The sequence below is a fragment of the Nomascus leucogenys genome, chromosome 13 (assembly GCF_006542625.1).
Source record: "Nomascus leucogenys isolate Asia chromosome 13, Asia_NLE_v1, whole genome shotgun sequence".
In the NCBI taxonomy this organism is placed as follows: Eukaryota; Metazoa; Chordata; class Mammalia; order Primates; family Hylobatidae; genus Nomascus; species Nomascus leucogenys.
In genome coordinates, this window is record NC_044393.1 from 57,075,563 (window position 1) to 57,097,601 (window position 22,039).

At 44.8% G+C, this 22,039-nt stretch overlaps 1 protein-coding gene and 1 pseudogene across 1 annotated transcript in view; both read right to left on the reverse strand.

Annotated features, from left to right (window-relative positions):
• LAMB1 (laminin subunit beta 1) overlaps window positions 1-19,181 on the reverse strand; it is a 78,102-nt gene extending 58,921 nt beyond the window's left edge. The window contains exons 1-5 of the mRNA XM_030826767.1: window positions 18,897-19,181; window positions 15,708-15,843; window positions 12,275-12,348; window positions 3,699-3,887; window positions 3,546-3,609 (exon numbers count right to left, since the gene is read on the reverse strand). Of these exons, the coding sequence (XP_030682627.1) occupies window positions 3,546-3,609; window positions 3,699-3,887; window positions 12,275-12,348; window positions 15,708-15,843; window positions 18,897-19,181 (748 nt within the window). The remainder of the gene's footprint in view (window positions 1-3,545; window positions 3,610-3,698; window positions 3,888-12,274; window positions 12,349-15,707; window positions 15,844-18,896) is intronic.
• Window positions 17,121-17,314, reverse strand: LOC115838181 (annotated as a pseudogene).
• Window positions 19,182-22,039: the final 2,858 nt, after the last annotated feature.

The following is a 22,039-nucleotide window of genomic DNA, read 5'->3' on the forward strand; positions in this document are numbered from 1 at the left end:
ATCAAAAACTAAACAGAGAAACCGTGGTACTCCCCACCCGAATGGCAGTTATGAACGCCAACATTTTCTCCTGCACAAATCCTCCTGCACAAAATGAGCACAAGCGCCTATTGACAAGAGGCCAAACAACAAACTTGAAGAGCAGCTGGAGTCTTTAGAAACCCTTGAACTGACCTTTGTGGAAACCCCTCAGTAGAGCAAATATGCTCCCCCAACTGTCTCCTGCCATATTTAACAAGCGAGCCTCATCTTGACTGCTATTCTAAGTGGCAAATCACTTTTGAAGTGAGTCTCAGGTCTCAACAATAGACAACTAAAGAGATATTGCTCCTTTGATTACAAAGTAAATCAAATGCGTGATCAGCTAACATGCATGCTTCCATAACATAGAAAAAGATTCTCCGATGCCATTTAACCACAAAAGACAAAAGAATCAAAATTATAAAGACAACACAGCCTCCAAGTCCAACAAATTTCACCTTAAAGGGAGCAGATGGTTGAGTCCTTTTAGGGACTTAGGGGGTGTCTGTCCCAGAGCCCATGTGGACATTTTTCACAACTGCATTTTGAGACATGCAGGAAAGGCCTCACGGCTCTCTCAGAAATTGGCACACAGCTGGACACATCTATTAAATATTTGTTTTACAACAGAATGAATGAGTAAATTACAGACCAGAGACAGGCTGGGCCACATGTAAAATTAATTTAAATGGGGAAGCAGCATTTTTCTGGCAATATTCCCTGGACTTCTTCCACTCTACTCTTCCATGCTTCAAGCTTGGAAGTTTTTTGGGGCCTTGGTTAAAAATAGGACCTTGTGCAGCTGGGAAAGATCAGCAAGAATCAGCCCGCCTCTACTCAACTGGTTGCACCTTAGTAGCAGGAGAGGCAGTCTCACCTTTCATTCCAACATTTGGGACTAGTCCTGTGCAAAACCCATACCAAAGCCGATGGTGACAGCAACATCAACGGCAACAACTGTAGCAACAGCTTTGATGTACTGAACACATTTATGATTTATGAACACATTTAAATCTAGGACTTTGTGACTGCAGAGCCCATTCTTTTTTTTTTTTTTTTTTTTTTGAGACAGAGTCTCGCGAGCTCTGTCACCCAGGCTGGAGTGCAATGGCGTGATCTCGGCTCACTGCAACCTCTGCCTCCCGGGTTCAAGTGACAGGCGCGCACCACCACGCCTGGCTAACTTTTCTATTTTTAGTAGAGACGGGGTTTCACCATGTTGGTCAGGATGGTCTCAAACTCCTGACCTCGTGATCCACCCGCCTAGGCTTCCCAAAGTGCTGGGATTACAGGCGTGAGCCACCGTGCCCGGTGAGCCCATTCTTTTAATTACCATACATGCCTCCCAAGAAGATTAAAATGTAATTGTGTAATAAGAGCAGTTGCTGAATGTGGTAAAGAGCTCTGAACTGAGCACCATAACATATGGATTCAAGATCTGACTGCCATTTAATAGCCATATCACCTTATGTAATAACATCCAACTCTATAAGCTTCAGCTTATTTTTCTATTAAATGGAAATGCAACCCTCATTTTACTGAGTATACTGAGTATGGCAGAGACTTCTGATTTCTCTTCAGTATTCTTTCTTCCCTTGTTCCTTTGACAGTAAGAGCCCTCGCCGAGAGTGTTAGTAGAGCACATGAAATACCTAGAGATGTTTCCCAGTGTCTCCTGCAGTACAGTCATGTGACTAATTCTGGCCAATGAGATGTGAGCAGAAGTGACGTGCGCAACTTCCACGTCTCATTTTTTTGTTTTCTGAGACAGAGTCTCGCTCTGTCCCCTAGGCTGGGGTGCAGTGGCACGATCTTGGCTCACTGCAACCTCTGCCTCCTGGGTTCAAGTGATTCTCCTGCCTCAGCCTCCTGAGTAGTTGGGATTACAGGCATGTGCCACCATGCCAACTAATTTTTACATTTTTAGTAGAGACAAGGTTTCACCCATGTTGGCCAGGCTAGTCTCGAATTCCTGACCTCAAGTGATCCGCCCGCCTTGGCCTCCCAAAGTGCTGGGGATTATGGAGTGAGCCTCCATCCCTGGCCCGTGTCTCATCTTTAAATGGAATTTGCTTGCCTCGTCTTCCCTCTTCTCCCGAGTTGAGATGAGGATGTAGTGGTGGTGGTCTAACTCTAACCATGTGAATAAACCTGGAAACATGGATGGCCTTATAACTAGGGTTGCCAGATTTAACAAGTAAATATAAATGACACTCAGTTAAATTTGAATTGCAGATAAACAATCATTTTTTAGGATAAAGTATGTCTCAAATATCACAAGGGACATGGTTATACCAACCACAAATATTGCATGGGACACACTTGTACTAGTCACAAGTATTATATGGGATATATGGGATATATGGGATATAGTTATGCTAAAAAAAAAAAAAGAATTATTTATCTGCAAATGTAACTGGGTATCACCCTGTATTTTATCTGGTAAGCTTAATTATGGCAATTGAGCTACATTTCTTCTCTAGAAAACTCTTTGGTGGGTTTTGTAAGAGAGAAAGAAACTTTCACCTTATTTGAACAACTAGATTTGGGGGGACACTTTGATACAAAAGCCCAATATATACCCTAATATACTGAGCAATAAAATAAGGTATTATGATCAACATAATTACTTGATAACCTATCAATCTTATATCGGATATATTGTATTTACATCTTATATCAGATGTAAATGTATTCCCTATCAGTGGAGAGTAATTATTGCTAATTTCAAGACACTCTGGTCAGGTAATGCAGAGAAAGGAGGAAAATGAAAAAGGTAGATTTAGCACTGAATATTTAGATTCTGAGTAAGACTTATTCCATGGTTGCTGTTTACCATCAAAACTTTTATTTGGGCCAGGCGTGTTGGTTCACGCCTGTAATCCCAGCACTTTGGGAGGCCGAGGCAGGTGGATCACCTGAGGTCAGGAGTTCAAGACCAGCCTGGACAACATGGTGAAACCCCGTCTCTACTAAAAATACAAAAATAAACTAGCTGGGCATGGTGGTGGGCACCAGTAATCCCAGCTACTCGGGAGGCTGAGGCAGGAGAATCACCTGAACCTGGGAGGCAGAGGTTGCAGTGAGCCTAGATCGTGCCGCTGCACTCCAGCCTGGGCAATAAGAGTGAAACTCCATCTCAAAAAAACAAAACAAAACAAAACAAACAAAAAATTTTCTTTGAGCCAGGTGTGCTGGCTCATGCCTGTAATCCCAGCACTTGGGGAGGCCAAGGTGGGAAGATCACCTGAGGTTGGGAGTTCAAGACTAGCCTGACCAACATGGAGAAATCCTGTCTCTACTAAAAATACAAAATTAGCTGGGCGTGGTGGCACATGCCTGTAATTCCAGCTACTTAGGAGGCTGAGGCAGGAGAAGCGCTTGAACCCGGGAGGCGGAGGTTGCAATGAGCAGAGATCGCGCCATTGCACTCCAGCCTGGACAACAAGAGCAGAACTCCGTCTCAAAAAACAAAACAAAAAAACAAACTAACAAGAAACACTTTTGTTTGAAAATGAACTTACTCTGTATCCTTGGGCTATAAGGATCTTCTATTTTGAAAGCAGGATCTAAAGCACGAAATATCACCTAAAAATGGAAACAAGAGTAATTGGTACTTCTGCAATAATCAAAAAGTAGATTTGCAAGTAGAATGTAAAACACAGAAGCAAACAAACCTCTCCTTCAGTTGAGGGTTCAATGTCAGAATATCGGGAATCACATATGATGTCATCGACTTTTTTCATGGGGCCAGTTGAAATGCCTGGAAACGAGGCCTCACAGTCATAGGCGAAGTATCTATACACACCCCAGGTTTTCCCGAAGTCGGACGATCGTTCTATCAGCATAGCAGCTGGACGGAATGTCTAAAGGCAGGAGCAAAAATCTCATTTGATGCTTTTTATTGGTAGTCTGTACTTTTTTTAATCTCAGGTAAAAATGTCACTCAACTACATGCCACAAACTTGAACTGAATGTGGTTTGTATTTCAGACTGTGGCTGGATTTCAAATAATTCAAGCTGTTCCATAGAGCCTCTTCTTGCAAGGAAAGTGTCTAGCCTCTAAAATGTGCACTTTTCCCCACCCTACTGGATAAGTAAACTGTTTCTCTTTAGAAGCTGATTATAAACAGGCCTAAATAGCAAACACACTTTCATATATTTAGTCACGATGTCCACTGTAATATGAGTGGCAAGTTTGAGTGCTTGTTCTTTCATTCGTTCATTTAATCATTCAATAAATGTATGACTACCTCCTTAGTACCAGCCAGTGGCCTATATGCTGTATATGCTATACACAGTCCAATGAGGTACAGATATAGGTGTCAATAATTTGCAATATGCTATGTCAAACACCATAGTAGGGTCACATGCAGTGTGCTTTGGAAAAGGAAGAGGAAGAAATTAGTAACTCAAGAAGCTGGAAAATCGAGCAATTCCACATTATTAGGTATATACCTGGAAGAATTGAAAACAGGAACTCAAACAGACACTTGTACATGAATGTTCACCACAGCAGTGTTATTCACAATAGCCAGAAGGCGGGAACAACCCATGTACCCATCAACTGATGAAGATAAACAAAATGTGATTTATACATACTGTGAAATATTACTCAGCCATAAAAATGAAATGCTAATACATGCTAACAACATGGATGAACCTTGAAAGCATTATGCTAAGTGAAATAAGCCACACAAAAGGACAAATACTGTATGATTCCACTGGTATGAAATACCTAGAATTGGTTAAGTAATCAGAGACACAAAGTTGATTAGCAGTTACCAGGGGCTGGGCAGAGGGGCAATGGCCACAGAATTTCTGTTTGGGGTAATGAAAAAGTTCTAGAAATAGACAGTCTTAGTGGTTGCTCAATATTGTGAATATACCTAACACCACCGAATTATACACTTAAAAATAGTTAAAATGGTAAACTTTCTGTTATGGATATTTTACTGCCAATAAAAAAAAAAAGCTAGGAATACTTCACAGAGAAGAAGGCATCTAATTGGATCTTTTTTTGAGGCGGAGTCTCACTGTCGCCCAGGCTGGAGTGCAGTGGCATGATCTGGGTTCAATGCAACCTCCGCCTCCCGGGTTCAAACAATTCTCCTGTCTCAGCCTCCCGAGTAGCTGGGATTACAGACACACGCCACCACGCCTGGCTAATTTTTATATTTTTAGTAGAGATAGAGTTTCACCATTGGCCAGGCTGGTTTAGAACTCCTGACCTCAGGTGATCCACCTGCCTTGGCCTCCCAAAGTGAGGGGATTACAAGTGTGAGCCTCCGCGCCTGGGCCAAATTGGATCTTAAAAGGGCAACAAGGTGTTTTCCAGGCAGTGGGTGGAGGTGGCTGCACGTGGCAGAAGAGGTTGATTGGGGCAGGTAAGAAGTTGCCATGCTAAGGGACTTATCTTTTTGCAAAGAAAAGAGAACACTAAAAAATTTAACTGGACAAATGCAATGATCATCTTGCACTTTAGAAAAATAACTCTTGTGGTAGTTACTGGACATGGACGATACAAAACACAGGAAAACCAAGTGAAAGAAAAAAGATGAAGGTTTTAACTTGAGAAATTACAATGTAGATAGAAAGGGATGGAACTGACCACTCTGAAAATTTAGTGACAGAAGACTATACTGAATTACACTTGGTGATCAATTAGATTGCAGTGGAAAAGGCAGGGTGAGGAAAGAAATGCAGGCACCTGAACTTGGGTAGCTAGGTAGATGTGTTGCCAATGACAACAATATAGAAGAGGCATGAAAGCATTTGGTTGTAGGCTAATTAGTCACATGTGCGATATCCACGTGGAGACACCCATCAGACACTTGGAAAAAGTGGTCTGGCACTCAGCTGCAAGAATGGTGCTTGAAACATGAATTTGGGAGTCACCACACACACATATTTGAAACCTCCAAGTATATGATGTCTCAAACAAAAAAAAAGAAAAGAGGAATGGGCAAGATAAAGAGAGCCTAAGTCTGTGCTCCAGAAAAACGTATAACCAGGGGCTAGACAAGGAAAACAGAGTGGTGCCAGTACCCCTCATTACATTACTTACTTTAACTCTCTATAATTTGGGCTGATTTGTGTGTCTGCAAGATTCATATGTTGAAGACCTAACTCCATACTTCAGGTCACTATATGTGGAGATGGACTCTTTAAAGGGGTAATTAAGGTAAAATGAGGTCATGAGGGTGGGCTCTAATCATATATGACTGGTGTCCTTATAAGAACAGATGAGGACACACACATGCACAGAGGGAAGACCATGTGAAGACACAGGGAGAAGACAGCCATCCCGAACCAAGGAGAGAGGCCTCAGGAGAAACCAACCCTGCCAACACCTTACCCTGAGATTCCTAGCCTATGGAACTGTGAGAATATACATTTCTGTTTAAGCCACCCAGTCCCGTGACACTTTGTTATGGCATCCCTAGGAAACCAAGGCACCCTCACAACACATTTGTCTGACAAATAAGAAAATTGAGGCTCGGAGACACTGACCTGCTAGTTATAGGCAGAGCTTAGATTCAAATCCATGCCTATCTTTCTCCCTCACTGGCTAAAGGCATAGAAGACTGAGAAATGAGTGTCAGAGGGAAAAGAGAAAAAAGGCAGTCTTCTGAAACCAAGGCAGGAGGGAGATTTAGGAGGGTGCAGTGAACAGGGTCAGCTGGAAATAAAAGCTGAAGCAGAAAGAGCGCTGAAAAATAGGCAAACAGGCAAAGGCTTTGACACTAACCAACACAATGATGCATTTTGGGAACTGGAAGTCAGATTACAAGGGAAGAAGATCAAAGGAAAATTTCAGCTGACCTAGAAAACAGAACCTAAATAAAGACACTTACTTCCGAATTAAAATCAACGCTTGACAGAAATTTGGGTGAGGGTTAATAGTGAAAACTAGAAACATGCTTAGCTTCCTTTAGCCCTCCTTATTAATCCTGCTGAGCTTTTTTTCTGATAAAAGATGTGACGGATAAGAAAATGGACAATTACATTTTGACAGATTCTTTGACTTACTCACTCACTAGCTGCTCAGGTTTATTTTTCACCTACCCAGGAATATAAGAAAATGACACCGTATTCAATATCAGCCTAAGAATTTTAAAGTAAGGGAGAAAACCCCTAAGGAGTAACTGAAACATATGTGCCACGTACCATGGCAAACTCCCCGTGAGAGCCTGGCTGGGAGGCTTGGGGAGAGGCAGAGAGGGGAAGGTCTAATCATACTTCTCCGTGTCAAAAGGGCAGAGAGAGAAAAAGTGTGAAAGCCATTTCTGGCTGTGCTTCCTTCTCCCTCTCTTTTGGAAACTTTTAAGTCCCAAAGGACCATCGACGAGTCATCCAATTTCCTGTGGTGTTAAGAAGCTGCTGGAAACCAGAACAACACATTTTACCTCACAAATAGAATCCTTTCCATACTCTCTGCTTAGTCATCAACCTTCTCAGGCCTGCCGTTGCTGCACAATTGCCTCCAAATTTATAATTTAAACAAAAGACCTATGAGTTTTTTGTGTCTTTTTTTTTTTTTTTTTGAGATAGAGTCTTGCTCTGTTGCCCAGGCTGGAGTGCACTAGCACAATCATAGTTCACTGCAGCCTTGACCTCCCGGGCTCAAGCAATCCTCCAACCCCAGCCTCCTGAGTAGCTGGGACTACAGGTGTGTGCCACCATGCCTGGCTAATTTTTTCATTTTTTGTAGAGACAGGGTCTTGCTATGCTGTCCAGGCTGGTCTTGAACTCCTGAAGCTCAAGCGATCCTCCCACCTCAGCCCCACCAAATGTTGGGATTACAGGCATGAGCCACTATGCCTGGCCAAGAGTTATGAGTTTTGAAACATCTAGTAATATAGAAAAACATACTGTGTACACACTAAATGAGCTTTTGCTAGTCTAAATCCACTTAGCAATTAGCCATGTCTATGGCAAACTTGGGGAAAAAAAATCAACAATCTCAGTTCTCTTCCTGATTTCACTGCTGTTAGTGGCTTCACCATCTTCATAGTTATTTCACTTGACTTTCTAAGTAATTTTTTTTTTCGGTGAAAGCAAGTTTATTAAGAAAGGAAAGGAAGAAAAGAATGGCTACTCCATAGGCAGAGCAGCCCTAAGTAATTTTTGATTCAGCCCTTTCCTTCCACTGTTCTGCTTCTAATCTTTCTCCACTTCACGGTTCAGCTTTTGATTTTAAAGTATCCAAATGACCGCCCTTAGAAAACAGGGGCGCCTCATCTTGGCAATGATCCTCAAAGGCAGTAACAGCAGAGAGTATCAGAGTATGGCAGTGAGTGGACACATGGGATTTTGAAAAAGCTTTCTAAGATATTCTTACAGGACTCCTGGGTTGCAGGAAGAGGCTCCCTCCTACTTAAGAATTACAGCCAGTTTTTGCATTAGCAGCAACCCTCCATTAATGCTTCATCAATGCTGACATCAATAGAGCCTCCCAACATGCCCTTTATTCTTGCCATCCCAGTCCTTGCTTTGTATTTCCTCTTGGGCTACCTTCCTGAAACACAGGTCTCATTTTCTTGTCAATGGTTCCCAATTTTTCTTTGGTATTAATTTTTTTTTTAAAGATTCAGAAATCTGGATCTTTAAGACTGGCATAAACAAAAATAAAGCACAAAATAACGTGATAGCTGCAGTTACTAACTGCAAGAATATAGTAAAAAAGAGTCATACTAAATGTTAAGGTTTTTGCAACAGAATTATCTCAATCACCTCATAGTGGCAACTTTTGGCAAGAAATGATCATTCATTTCTTATTAAAAATACGAAAAAGAGGCTGGGCACAGTGGCTCACACCTGTAATCCCAGCACTTTGGGAGGCAGAGGCAGGTGGATCACTTGAGGTCAGGAGTTCGAGACCAGCCTGACTAACACAGTGAAGCCCCGTCTCTATTAAAAATACAAAAGTAGCCGGGTGTGGTGGTACACACCTGTAATCCCAGCTACTTGTGGGGCTAAGGCAGGAGAACTGCTTGAACCTGGGAGGCAGCGGCTGCAGTGAGCCAAGATTGTGCCACTGCACTCCATCCTGGGCAACAAGAGTGAACTCCATCCTCAAAAAAAAAAAAAAAAAAAAAATTAGTAAAAGAATTTCTAAGATTGGGCTGGGCGCGGCAGCTCATGTCTGTAATCTCAGTACTTTGGGAGGCTGAGGCAGGCGGATCATGAGGTCAGGAGTTCAAGACCAGCCTGGCCAATATGGTGAAACCCTGTCTCTACTAAAAATACAAAATTAGCCGGGCATGGTGGCACATGCCTGTAATCCTAGCTACCCGGGAGGCTGAGGCAGAAGAATCGCTTGAACCTGGGAGGTGGAGCTTGCAGTGAGCTGAGATCATGCCACTGCACTCCAGCTTGGGCGACAGAGCGAGACTCCGTCTCAAAAAAAAAAAAGAATTTCTAAGATTCATCAGTTGTAATGGCTCCCTATTTCTTATAAAGTTCACACTCCCTAGCAAGGAATCAATGTCCTTTGTGTCTAATCTGCTTTTATACTTTCCTTTCCTTTCCTTCTCTCACTACCCCAAACTCGAGGCAAATCTACATAGCACTTGCTGAGCAAATCCTGACCCACTATCCCACCACCAGTGCCTTGCTCTCAGACTGTTTCCCTCTGGCCATGAATGGCCTTTCTTCCATCTCCTCCCACTGACATCCTGCTCTCCCTTCCTGGCCCAGGTCAAGTGCAGTCCCAGTCCTAGGTTTCTTCTTTATTCCAGGCTAAAATTAATCTCACCCCCCTCCAGGCTAACATAGATTGTCTGAACTTCTGCTGTAGTCATTAGCACATTCTGTCATGTACTGTAAGTTATTTGCAAGTATATCTTTCTGCCCTGGAAGACTGGAAGCTCCTGGAGGGCAGTCACTATGCTATCTTTACAATTTCCCATAAGGCTTAAAGTAGAGTAGTTTCTTACAAACAGAAGATGGTTGAATTCGTTTATCCACTTATTCTTTCATTCAGTAAACATTTGTAGAGCAATTACTATATGCCAAGCATCTGCATTTACAGACTTTCAGGTTCCCACTAACTGCCAGGGCAGCAAGATTATCCCAGTTCCCAGAACAAAGGGAACAGGCCAGGTGCGGTAGCCATGCCTGTAATCCCAGCACTTTGGGAGGTCAAGGTGGGAGGATCACTTGAGGTTAGGAGTTCGAGACCAGCCTTGCCAACATGGTGAAACCTGTCTCTGCCAAAAATACAAAAATTAGCCAGGTGTGGTGGCATGTGCCTACAGTCCCAGCTACTCGGAGGCTGAGGCAGGAGAATTGCTTAAACCCAGGAGGCAGAGGGTACAGTGAGCCAAGACTGCACCACTGCACTCCAGCCTGGGCAATAGAGCGAGACTCGGTATTTAAAAAACAAAAAACAGAGAGGAAAAGGAGAACACCACCATTCTGTCCTATGTCCTATGATGTAGGAATTATTCCTCTTCCCATTTACCAATGAGGAAATCACAGCTCTCGCCACACACGCCAAGAAGGAGCAGGCAGGGATTCACACCCCATGTACCCAACCCCATAGATGCTGCTTTTCTCACTGGAGCTAGGACCCGAAGGATGAGTTGTTTTCTCACAAACCAGTGTGATAACTTGTACCTATTCTTTTTCTCGAGACAGGGTCTCGCCCTGTCACCCAGGCTGGAGTGCAGTGGCATGATCTCGGCTCACTGCAACCTTCGCCTGCAGGGTTCAAACGATTCTCCTGCCTCGGCCTCCCAAGTAGCTGGGACTACAGGTGTGTGCCACCACGCCTGGCTAATTTTTGTATTTTTAGTAGAGCCAGGGTTTCACCATATTGGCCAGGCTGGTCTTGAACTCCTGACCTCAAGTGATCTGCCCGCCTTGGCCTCCCAAAGTGCTGGGATTACAGGTGTGAGCCACCACGCCTGGCCCCAACTTGTAGCCATTCTGCATGTCTCAGTTCAATCATCACCCCCGTTTCACCTTCTGCGCCTACATAAGTAAGTTCATCTTTCTCCCACTGTATTCACCTGAATGAGTATTCAACTACAAAACATGTGCCCAAAGGACTTTTGGATCTAGATGAACTCAGAACTATCCATGTATATGAACAGATGCCCTCTGCAAAGGAAAAAATAGGATCATAAACATTAATAAAGATGATTCTGAGTATTCTTAGGTGTCACATAACATAAAGGTAACATCCTTATATGCCGACGAGCATCGGTTTAATCACCAGATTGTGTGGTCAATGAAGGGACAAGCGGTTGGTGACAAGGAGTAGTTGACAATTTATTTAGTGAAACCTTCCCCACCACTCTCAATACCAGGTGTCACAGTCACAGTGCCCACCTTCCTGCTCCAGCAGGAACAGCAGGCTGCTGGGGAGTGGGCAAGGGGATAAAGGCTCAGATGCACAGCCCAGCATCCCTCCTAGTTGCATTCTGACTCCCACGCCCACCCTAGCTCCTTGGCCTCCCGCTTTGGTGGCAGAGACAGTGAGACTTTCTCATGGCTACCTGCCCACATGGTAAATCTATCCTTGGCACCTTTTCCTATCCTGAGAGGGTGTAGATAAGGTTCCCAACTCCAACTGAAAGCTATTCAAAAGTGATTTTTAATCTGAGAAGCAATAACTAAATTATGGGTTTTCTGTGCGCCAATGTGTACTTTAAGCCATGTGAAGTCTGTCATTTCCAGGCAGCTGCTTAAGAAGAAACAAAGGGACTTTGTACAGGGACATTCCCTAGTTCTGGAGTCATTTTACATCTCTCAAAGAAAAATGATGAGAAAATCCACATTTAAGAAGGCATTACACATTTCTTAAGGAACTGTAAAACTGTTCCCACAAATTTTGCAAAACTTTGAAAACCAAAGAGAACACACTTCCTTTCCAGTTACCAAAGTCAGTATTAAAACATAAACACAAGGGACCAGGGATTTACTCTCCAGATGTTTTATTGCGGTTTGGAAGAGGGTCAACACTGCCTTACTCTATGGGGAAATAAAAAGATACCTAATTAAAAGTTTACAGTTGAATTACCTTAGAATAGAGGCTCTTTCTACTTATTGTCATGAAGATAGAGTATTTGTTAAATGTAGTTATTCATGCTCATGTTTTAAAAACTGCTCAATTACCCCAATTTATGGCAACAATAATATTTAAGTTCCCATTTAGGTCAACTCACATCTGACATCCATTTTGAAAGGGGACATTACAGAGTGCTCTCATGTGTCATTTGTGAGAAAGTTATGGATTTCTTACCTTGAAAGTCATTATGAGATGAGTAAAATGGAATTCTGCTTCCAAATCCAGTTGGATAGTTACATTTTCCACACCTACAGGAGATTAAAAACAAATGAAACTGTAAATAGAAACATATGTGAATAGTTGAGACTTTTTTTTAAAATTACTTTTATGTTCCCCATAGAAATTACCCTTGCATTCTACCTTAAGCTGAAGCTGAAACTAAATAATAATCCCATGGGCTTATTTTGGTGGTAAAGCACAAGTCGAATGATTCTTTAGTTTTCCACAAATCCTTCTGGAGTTCAACAGATTGAATCTGCTCACTGGAACAAGACATCTGGCAGAGTGCCTCTAGCTGCTGTCAAGAAAGACATCCTTTGCCTAGCCAGAAGTGAAACATCTTCCCAACCCTCTAAGCCAAGCAGCTCTCAAAGGAAAAAAGGGAGGGGCACTTCCTGTGCACAGTAGGGGGTCAGCTTGCAGTCTGATGCACAAGGACACAATCCTCCTCCAGTAGAAACACAAATATTCCTTTTTCTCTATGCAGCAGCAAAGAAAATAAATAAGAGTCTACCACATATGTTAGTTACACTACAACTTAGAAAAACCTATCCCTGATGGGGAAACCTTTGGATGCATTTCCACAATGAAAAACAATGCCAGAGAAAAAAAGAATCGGTCAAATAAACTGGCTCAGAACAAATACTAACATCTTCTCTTTCAGGGGAAAGCCTGAACAAACAAATGAGCCTTTGCACCCTTGCCCTGAGGGTCAGTCGGTCTCACTTAAACACGTTAAAAAGGCCACTGGAATTCCAGAGATGGAAAGCACCTCCTCCCCAGTCCCTAGAGCTCTCAAGCCTGCCTGTTCAGCAAGGGAGACTTTCCACGTTTCTTGTGTTTGTGAGAGCTTTTGGGGTCCATCTTCCAGAGCAAAAGAAGTCTTAAATGCGGGAAGATAGGAATGCGTCAGAATGAATCATGTCACAGGCTGGTGTATTTTCAGGAAATCAGGAGGACCTTTTGAAATAAACTCTCTTGCTGGAAAATTGCCAAGTCAATTGGGGGGCGGGGGGCACGGAAAGTGGCCACTGGAACGGATATGAGTTAGCTGGAATGTTAAAAGAAAAACATTATAATCACACTAACTAATCTTACCTAACTTATCAAAAAGAACCATATTACAAAACTACACTGGGCATTTATTTTTGAGTGAAATGTTAGGCAACTGTACATCTCTCCTCTTCCAGGCTTTTAAAAACCTACATTATTTGTTCAAAATTAAGAGATAACAAAATAATGTAAAGTGCAAAGCAAGACTAGTGCCATTTCTGTAACCTAAGAACATATGCTGCAATGTGTGCACCAAAAGCACATTCCATTTAGATTTATAACCTGATAAAGCAATACAGGCTTTTTCTTATATGGGAAGAAAAATCCACAGAGAAAAGAAACAAGGTTATTCTTCTATAGTGTATTCGATTTCTGTTAGACCTACGAATAGATCACGATGGGTAAAAATAGTCGTACATTCCAAGCTCGTTTCTGTGCCTGGACACTGATAATTTAACCCTGCCATGTATAAGCACAACTTGTGCAAAACACACAGAAAATAGATAAAATCACATTCATAAAGTCTTCAATTGTGATTGGACAACAGAGAGATGATAGGGTATAGTAACAATCAGTCTGACTTTCTAAAGACTAAGTTCCATCAGTCTAATCTCATCTAATCTCTTGTGACAGAGTGACAGAGAACTCAAGCCCCTCTACTGGAAAATCTCTTCTTTCTGGCATCTGGTCTCTTTTGTCCCAGAGATTCAAAGTTGTAGAAGTTGATTAACTCGACATAACTAAGAAAAACCTTCCTCTAGAACTATAGCACATGATAAACTGTTTCACTGTCTGTTGACTAAAATGGGGACAGTCTCGATCCTAATGTTGAGGCATCTTCTTCAAACTGCCTTTCACTAGAAGAATGTGGGAGATCAGGAAATGCTCCTAGTCTTTGTTCATAATAAGCTTGCTGCTGTTTCAGAAGTCCTTGGGGTGCACTGCAGATTTACAGAAACTTCTCTTTCACACTGAAATATCAACCAAAATATGCCCCCATAAGAATGAACATGGCTCTAAATGATAAATGCTTTCTGATGACCCAATGAAGTTTGTAACCAATGAATTGCCAAGGCCAACCAATGAACAAACCAACTCTCCTTAGAAACCAATAGTCTAGAAAATATTGCAATTTAACAGTCAATGATGGCTGGGCGTGGTGGTTCCCAGCACTTTGGGAGGCCAAGGTGGGTGGATCACAAGGTCAGGAGATCGAGACCACCCTGGCCAACACTGTGAAACCCCATCTCTACTAAAAATACAAAAAATTAGCTGGCATGGTGACATGTGCCTGTAATCCCAGCTACTCAGGAGGCTGAGGCAGGAGAATCACTTGAACCCAGGAGGTGGAGGTTGCAGTAAGCTAAGATTGCACCATTGCATTCCAGCCTAGATGACAGAGGGAGACTCTGCCCCCAAAATAAATAAACAAACAGTCAATGACAAAGAAATCTATTAAGAGTGTTTGTCTTTACAGAATGATAGATGGCTGCAACGGCATCCAAAGCCTGCCCAGGTGTACAGCATAGGATAAAGAAATCTAGTAGTCTCCAGACTTTTTAACAGCCAGGGTTAGGTTCACTTCTTTGAGGATACTTTTTTTTTTTAAAAGATCTAACGGTACATTGTTAATTAACAAACATAATAACTCTACCTTTATTCCCCAAATTTCAGCATTCAAGTTTGAAATAAATGTGAAACTCATCTGGGCTTCATGTCACAGCAACAGTAAAATCATATTTGATGAATATATTAAACCAAATCCCAAATAGCAAAGACAGGAAAAAGGGTGTAATTCATGCAATCACTGGAGGAACCATTTGACTTGGGGTCATATCCATGTTGACAGAGTCTTTGAAAAAATTACATCTTGCTGCTTATTCATAGTGTTATTATTACTATCAAGAAATTTTCTGTAGATGAAGGAAGGCAGCTGGGGGAGGAGTGGGGGCTATGATTCTGCCCCTTCCTTTGGGATTGATCAAAACGAAAGATGTTATGTTTTGTGGAAGAATAAGGGCCTGAGATAGTACCCATACCCTCCCCAGACAGCCCCCGGCACACAAGTACTCTCTCCAAAAGCCCCTCAGAATGAGGACTATGAAATGCTCCTTTGGTCTAGCATGGAAGACTGCTTTCTTATAGGAAATAAATGCTTCAGGAAGAAGGATAAGATTTTACCAAGAGAAGTTAGTGCTCCAGGCAGTCAATCTGTCAGAGGCCATAATTACAGGACAGAGAAGCAAATCATAACTACAAACACCCAGGAACCTGTAAGCTCTACCCAAGTTATCAATCACACTCAATGGAACTTGTCCCCACACCAACCACATACCATTTTCGGATTGCCACCAAATCTTAAGGCGGTTTGGAGCAAATGTAGTGACCACATTTTCAATGAGATGGCTGTCAGGATTCAGGGTCTCATGATAAGGATCTTGGGAATTGCATATGAAGCATTTTTTGTCCTCCTGCAAACAAAGTTGAATTCATCAGTCTAGAAAGCAATCTCATTAAAAACATTTTTAATTAAAAAAACCCCATGAAGCCCACAATACAAAAATCAACCTATTAGCTTCAAGAAAAATAATTGTGTGAAAATTGCTTAGGTGATTTGTATCACATCTTTCACTTTTAACTTGCTGAGTCTAAAATACTCTTGAAAATAATTTCCTCCTTCCTTGCAAATTCAAGGTCTAAAGTAAAAGAGGGCATTGTTTCCACAAGCTATTAATTTAACCAAACTCAAATTTCTAGGCTTAAACCTTAATCTCAGTAAACAGCTAGAGAAGCTTACTCTACAGTAAAATGCAGAGGAGATGTTAGAGAATTCTTGCTGACATAAAGCAAACTAAAAATGAAAGAAAAAAATACAATTCGCTTGGCCTGATTTTCCAAAACCTAAATGAAGCAGAAACCAAGTATTAGGCAGAAGTATTTGGAGAAGCTTTGGGAACCACAGAACAAGATTTCTTCATTTCCACCCTGCCTGAGCAGTGAATCAATGGTGGTGGCATGCAGGCTAACCTGCAAATTGCTCAGAATATCTGGGGAAGGGAGGACCAGGCCATGTTGGGACCACCATAATCTGGGGCCAGTTCAAAGAACCCCAACATGGGCATGAACTAGGATGAAGATAGACTGTAAGTTTTAGGTTAGCTTTGAATTTCTCTCACTTTCTCCTAAAATGGGAGCCAGAGCCACCTGGGCAGTTGGGTTAGGAGAGTTATCTACTTTCTGTGCGTTCCATCAAGGCACATCATAAACAACAGAGCTTAATAGTTCTCTTTCCACATGGAGCTTTGCTCTGTACCTACATTTTCTGAAATGCAGATTATTCTTAAGTCTGAAAATGAGGCTAAGACTGAAATATATAGACACTCACATGTATGTTACAAACAGCATTTAAGGGTAATCTTATAAGGACACAATTAACTGACTGTATTTTTACATTGTATTTCACATCGAATTTATTTAGTTATTATCTTCTTCTCAAAAGGATTTGGAAACTGGCAAGATGTACTGTCTAAAAAACAGAGTCCCAAAACCAGAGATGCATTAGGAGCCTGGATGAAACAAGCCTCCTGTCTCAATCTTGATGCCCACTAGATGTTTGAGGAAAGCACGTGCCCAGTCCCTTTCTTTAGGCCCTGCTATCTGTGAAAAGCACTTCACAAATGCATGGCTAATCGTATATACCAGAGAGCCTGGCTCCAGTTGCTTTTTTTTTTTTTTTTTTTTAAGGGAAACTACTAAGACTGCATCCTCTTCCTCTTACTCTCCCAAAGGAAGAGAAGAACCAAGAAGCAATACCAAGAGCCAGCTTCACACTCAGGAGAGACCGCTGCACCTCCTTCTTGTGGTTTCTGATGCTCTCTATACACATTCAGAGAAACTTCTCTAGTAACGAACTACAGAAATCATCACTGAAAGGATAGTCTCTCCAGTTGCTTTTAATACAAACGGTCTGATTCTCATTTTGGTCAAAGCTGATTTCAGAATCTGGTGATTCATTTACAGGATGTCCTGGCCTCTCAAGTGAGTGTTAGCATAATATTGTAGGTAAAATTTAAATGCTAATATTAGAAAAGTAACATCAACTGCCTTCAACAACTTGTAGTCAAGGAAACTAGTACTGGAGAACAATCACCAGAACTCAAAAAAAAAAAAAAAAAGTTTAAAAAAGTTTAATTACAGCCTCCCTTCTAATCAGGAGGAAGCAGTCTAGACATCTCTGTATAAACCTGGGAGCAAATGAACGGAATCCACTTTACCACATTCCTTTGGTCTAATTTATCAGGTCTCCAGAATGGGCCTTCTGCTTTGTAAAAGTGACTCCATTTTAAGGGATCTGCTGTGCAAACCACACACAATACTCTGTCCTCCTTCTGAACGGCAATTGTACAGGTGGGTGGGCTGACCACGTTCTGAGCAATTAGCTTGGAACTTGCCCCAAATGTGAAACTGATACTTTCTGCTTTTGTTAGAGGCCAGAAATATCAGCCTTTTTTTTATTTAAAAAAAATTTTTGAGACAGGGTCTCCCTTTGTTGATCAAGCTGGAATGCAGTGGACTGATTATCGCTTACTGCAGCCTCGACCTACTGGGCTCAAGTGATCCTCCCACCTCAGCCTCCCAGACAGCTGGGACCACAGGTGTGGACAATCACGCCCAGCTAAGTTTTAAAAAATTTTGTACAGACTGAGTCTGTGTTGTCCAGGCTGGTCTTGAACACTTGGGCTCCAGTGATCTTCCCACCTCAGCCTCCCTAAGTGCTGGGATTACAGGCGTGAGCCATTTTGTTCCCGGCCAGCCTCCTTTTTAAAAATGAGGGAAAACTATTCTGATTTTGGATATTTTATACTTTGTGTCTTCTTTTAAAATTACTTTTGACTTTGTATAAATATGACCCCTGAAATCTAAAATTTGGGTCCTCTTTTAGAAACAGGTAATACCCTGAAATTTCACTGTGGTCTTCCTGTATCAGGGTACCATGGCAACCAGGGCATTTCGTAAAAGCAAGCATCTGATCCTGATATCTAGTTGGGAACAGCACCGAATGAGGAGAGGAAAACGTGTTCGTTCAGTGATTGGAATCACCTTGCAAGACGCCTGTCAGTGCTGGAATCCTCTTTACTCAAGTGAAGATGCGGTGGGGGCGTGTGTGTGGGGAACCCAAGGGTTTTAAAAAGAGGATAAATCACCTTTAATACACACTTCCAAAACTAAAGATTTAAAAAACACACACAATCAGGCCTTTGGAGGCCCTGGGTCAGGGCAGCCAGGGCTGTCGGCAGTCCCGTCTTTCCATACTTACCGCGCCGGCAGAAAATATGTGGCGGATGCAACTGTGCAAACTGAGATGCGGCGAAAGGGTGAGCTACCAGCCTAATCCCGGGACTCTCCGGCTGGCTGCGCTTCCTACCTGGATTGCTGGAAGGATGCGGAGTCCCCAGGGCCTGCCCCTTAGGTCTGGACGGGAGGAGGCGCTAGCAGAGCCTCGAACCCCGCTCTCAGCCCTCACCTGCAAGTGGCTGACGATACAGTAGGGTTCGGGCTTGTGCAGCCCGCACGTCGAGGTCACCGAAAGCTTCTGTGCTCGGCCGATGAGAAGGTCGCCCGTGGCGGGATAGCAGCTGCCTTCTGCGCAGCCGTAGCTGAACTCGGGTTCCTGAGCGCGCACTCGGGCTCCGCACAGGGCTGCGGGAAGGACAGGCAACATGGTTGGGGGGACACAAGCAGGGAGTGGAGCCCCAACAAAACGAACAAGCGGGGGCGGGGGAGTGGGTGCGGAGAGAGGACAGTCCATTCGGAAGAAAGCAAAATGCACAGAAAAGACAATGGAGAGATGAGCGCAGGAGAGGCTGGGAAGGCAGGGACTCAGAAAGGAGAAGGACACAGAAAGAAACCCACACACGTCATCAGGTCTGTCCAGCAGCGAGAGCCTCCCTCCCGGGAAACCCACCGACGCTCGCGCCCACCCTGATCAGCCCCGGGGAGCAGCTCCCCCAACAAAGGGTGGATGTGTAGACCCTCCACTTCGACGTGTCTGGAGCCCGGCGCAGGGAGGCTGACCCCCCAAACGCCACACACCCACGCACGTGAACCCGCGTGCACGCGGCAGCCTGCGCATCCTCGGTGTGAGTGTGCGCGTGGAAATCTGTGAGCTCGGGGCGCGAGAGTGCGTGTGCGTGCACGCGCGAGGGTCACTGGCGCTTCGCTGGGGGCGAGGCGCCGCGGCTCGCGGTGGACGCCGCTTTCCGGAGCTAGGGGAGCCCGTGGACAGTCCCTGGGGCTCTGGAGTGGTTTCAAGGTTTCGCCATTCCAGGGAAGCGCCAGGTCCAGCTGTTTCTGGTGCCACCCGGAGACAGAGATGGTTAATTAAAGCCACATGGCCCCTCATCTGTTCCCAGAATGAAGCCTCCGCTCAGCTCGGGCACTTTCCTGGGCAATGGATTTTTGGACAGCCCTCCTCGGTCAGCGCCGCCAACCCCAGGGAGCCTGCCCTCTGCGGTGGGGAAACCCAGGGTGAGCCGGCCGAGGGTGCAAAACCCTGAGCGGGGGCCGCGGGAGCCCGCAGGGGCCGGGGCTTGGGCGCAGAGCCCGGGGGATGCGGGTCCGCGGCGCTCCGCGTGCGCCGTCTCCAGCCACCACCGAAGCAAGGGCGGTGGCGTTTAATCCCAGGGCCGTCATTTCCATCCAGTCCCTCTCCCAAGCCCCCAGGATCCCACGAAGGTGAGCAAGCAGCTTTTGGGTTTTCCTTCCCCATGCCCAAGTCCATCCGCCTCCCCGCACCGTTTCCACGGAATTACCTAAGAAACTGAAAGCGAACACCTGGAGAAGCCCCATGCTGGCTCCCTGCAGCCACCGGGAAGCGGCAGAGGAGTGGAGAAGACGCCCGCCGAGCCGCCTGCCCTTTCTTCCCGTCTTCCTTTCTGGAGAGGTGGAAAGGAGGGGGAAAAAGGCAAATGTTCAAAGAGAGTCGAGGCGCCCTTCCATTTCCTGTCGCTCCCACGGAAGCGGGGGGTGGGCTGGAAAGGGGGAAAAACCGCGCAGCCACTTTGTTCTCCTCACCCGGCGACGCGAGCGCTCGCCCGGCTCCTGGAGCCCCCGAGCCCAAAGAAGGGAATTAGAAAGTTTAGCCTTGGGAGGAACAGAGGGAGGCGCCTCTGCTCATGCGCATACAGAGAGCCGGGGCTGAAGGGGCGGGCGGCCGCAACTCTGCGAGGACCGGGTGAGGTCCCGGTCCCACCCCCCGGGGCGCCTCTTTTGTTTGAAACCATGTCTGCGAGCGCTGCGGGGCTGGGGCACTTCCCGGTCCCAGGGCGGGTCCGCCCCGGGGTGCGCGTCCCAGAACGGCGCGCGGCGGGGCCGTCCAGCGAGGGGGGCGGATGCGTGGGGGCGTCTCCGAGGTGGGTGTTCAGGTCGCCCAGCCAGGGGGCCGGCGGGACCTACCGCGGACTCGCGCATTTACGTTCGCAAGAAGTGAATCACCAAACGTGCCCACGGCTAAAACTCTCGTGCCTTGCGCTCAGGGACGGCGGGTTAACCCTTTAGAAACAGGGTCGACGTGTCGTGTTTGTTCTTTAGAAAGTGACACTTCCTCTCCGCCCCTAGTATCCAAGAGCTTGGGATGGGCGCGACATCTACAGTGTCTTCCTAGGAAGGAGGGGAAGCTCTGTGCGCCCTGCAATTCTTTGCGCACACATGTATTCAGGACCTATCTGTAATCCCTGTTACCCAGGTGGTCACGGCATTGAATTGAACGTCTAGTTCTGTTTTTAAAAAATCTACTTCCAACATGGTGAAACTCCGTCTCTACTAAAAATACAAAAATTAGCTGGGCGTGGTGGCGGGCGCCTGTAATCCCAGCTACTCGGAAGGCTGAGGCAGGAAAATCGCTTGAACCTGGGAGAAGGAGGTTGCCATGAGCCGGGATCGTGCCATTGCACCAGCCTGGGCGACAAGAGCAAAACTACGTCTCAAAAAAAAAAAAAATCTTCCTACCTATATCCAGATGATGGCTTTAGCTCAGGTGATTCCTCAAATGACACTTATTGTTACTGACTCCCTTTCCCATCTCGCCGTGGAAGAGTTGACACAGCCAGCAAGTGGAAATCTCTCATGAGAGACATTCCCCACAACGCTCAATCTCGACCATTCTCCATGGTGTGCAAATGGTGAGGTGGGGAGAGGGCCTCTAATGAAGAGTCTCTAACAACACAATGTAACCTGCCTGGTGAAATTAGGGGTACATAGAAGCTCACCACCTTCCCGGGGCTGGAGAGGGAAAAGAGGTTGGTGACGGGACCCCACCACCCATTCTGCTACCCTTAGCAATGGACAAAGTCAAAGCTTGGAGTCCTGCTCTGGGCAAATGTGGCTGGAATTCAGGGAGTATAGTTAGTTGTCCGTCCAGTCAGGAGACTTGGCTTGTTTTCCAGTCATTTCCGGGAGAAGAGTTTAGCGGCTAGCTGGTCGGTTTTTAACTTAGCTGCAACGAAATAAGGCCCAGAGAAGTTTAATCATTAGACCATAGAGTCAGCTGCTTTACGAGTTCGAGTTCGTAAGCCTGCACGAGTCTGAGGCAGGCGGGAGCCTGGGGGTCTAGGTGAGTGAGGCATTAATTATTCACCAAATCAGCACTTGCCCTGCTACAGTCTGGGG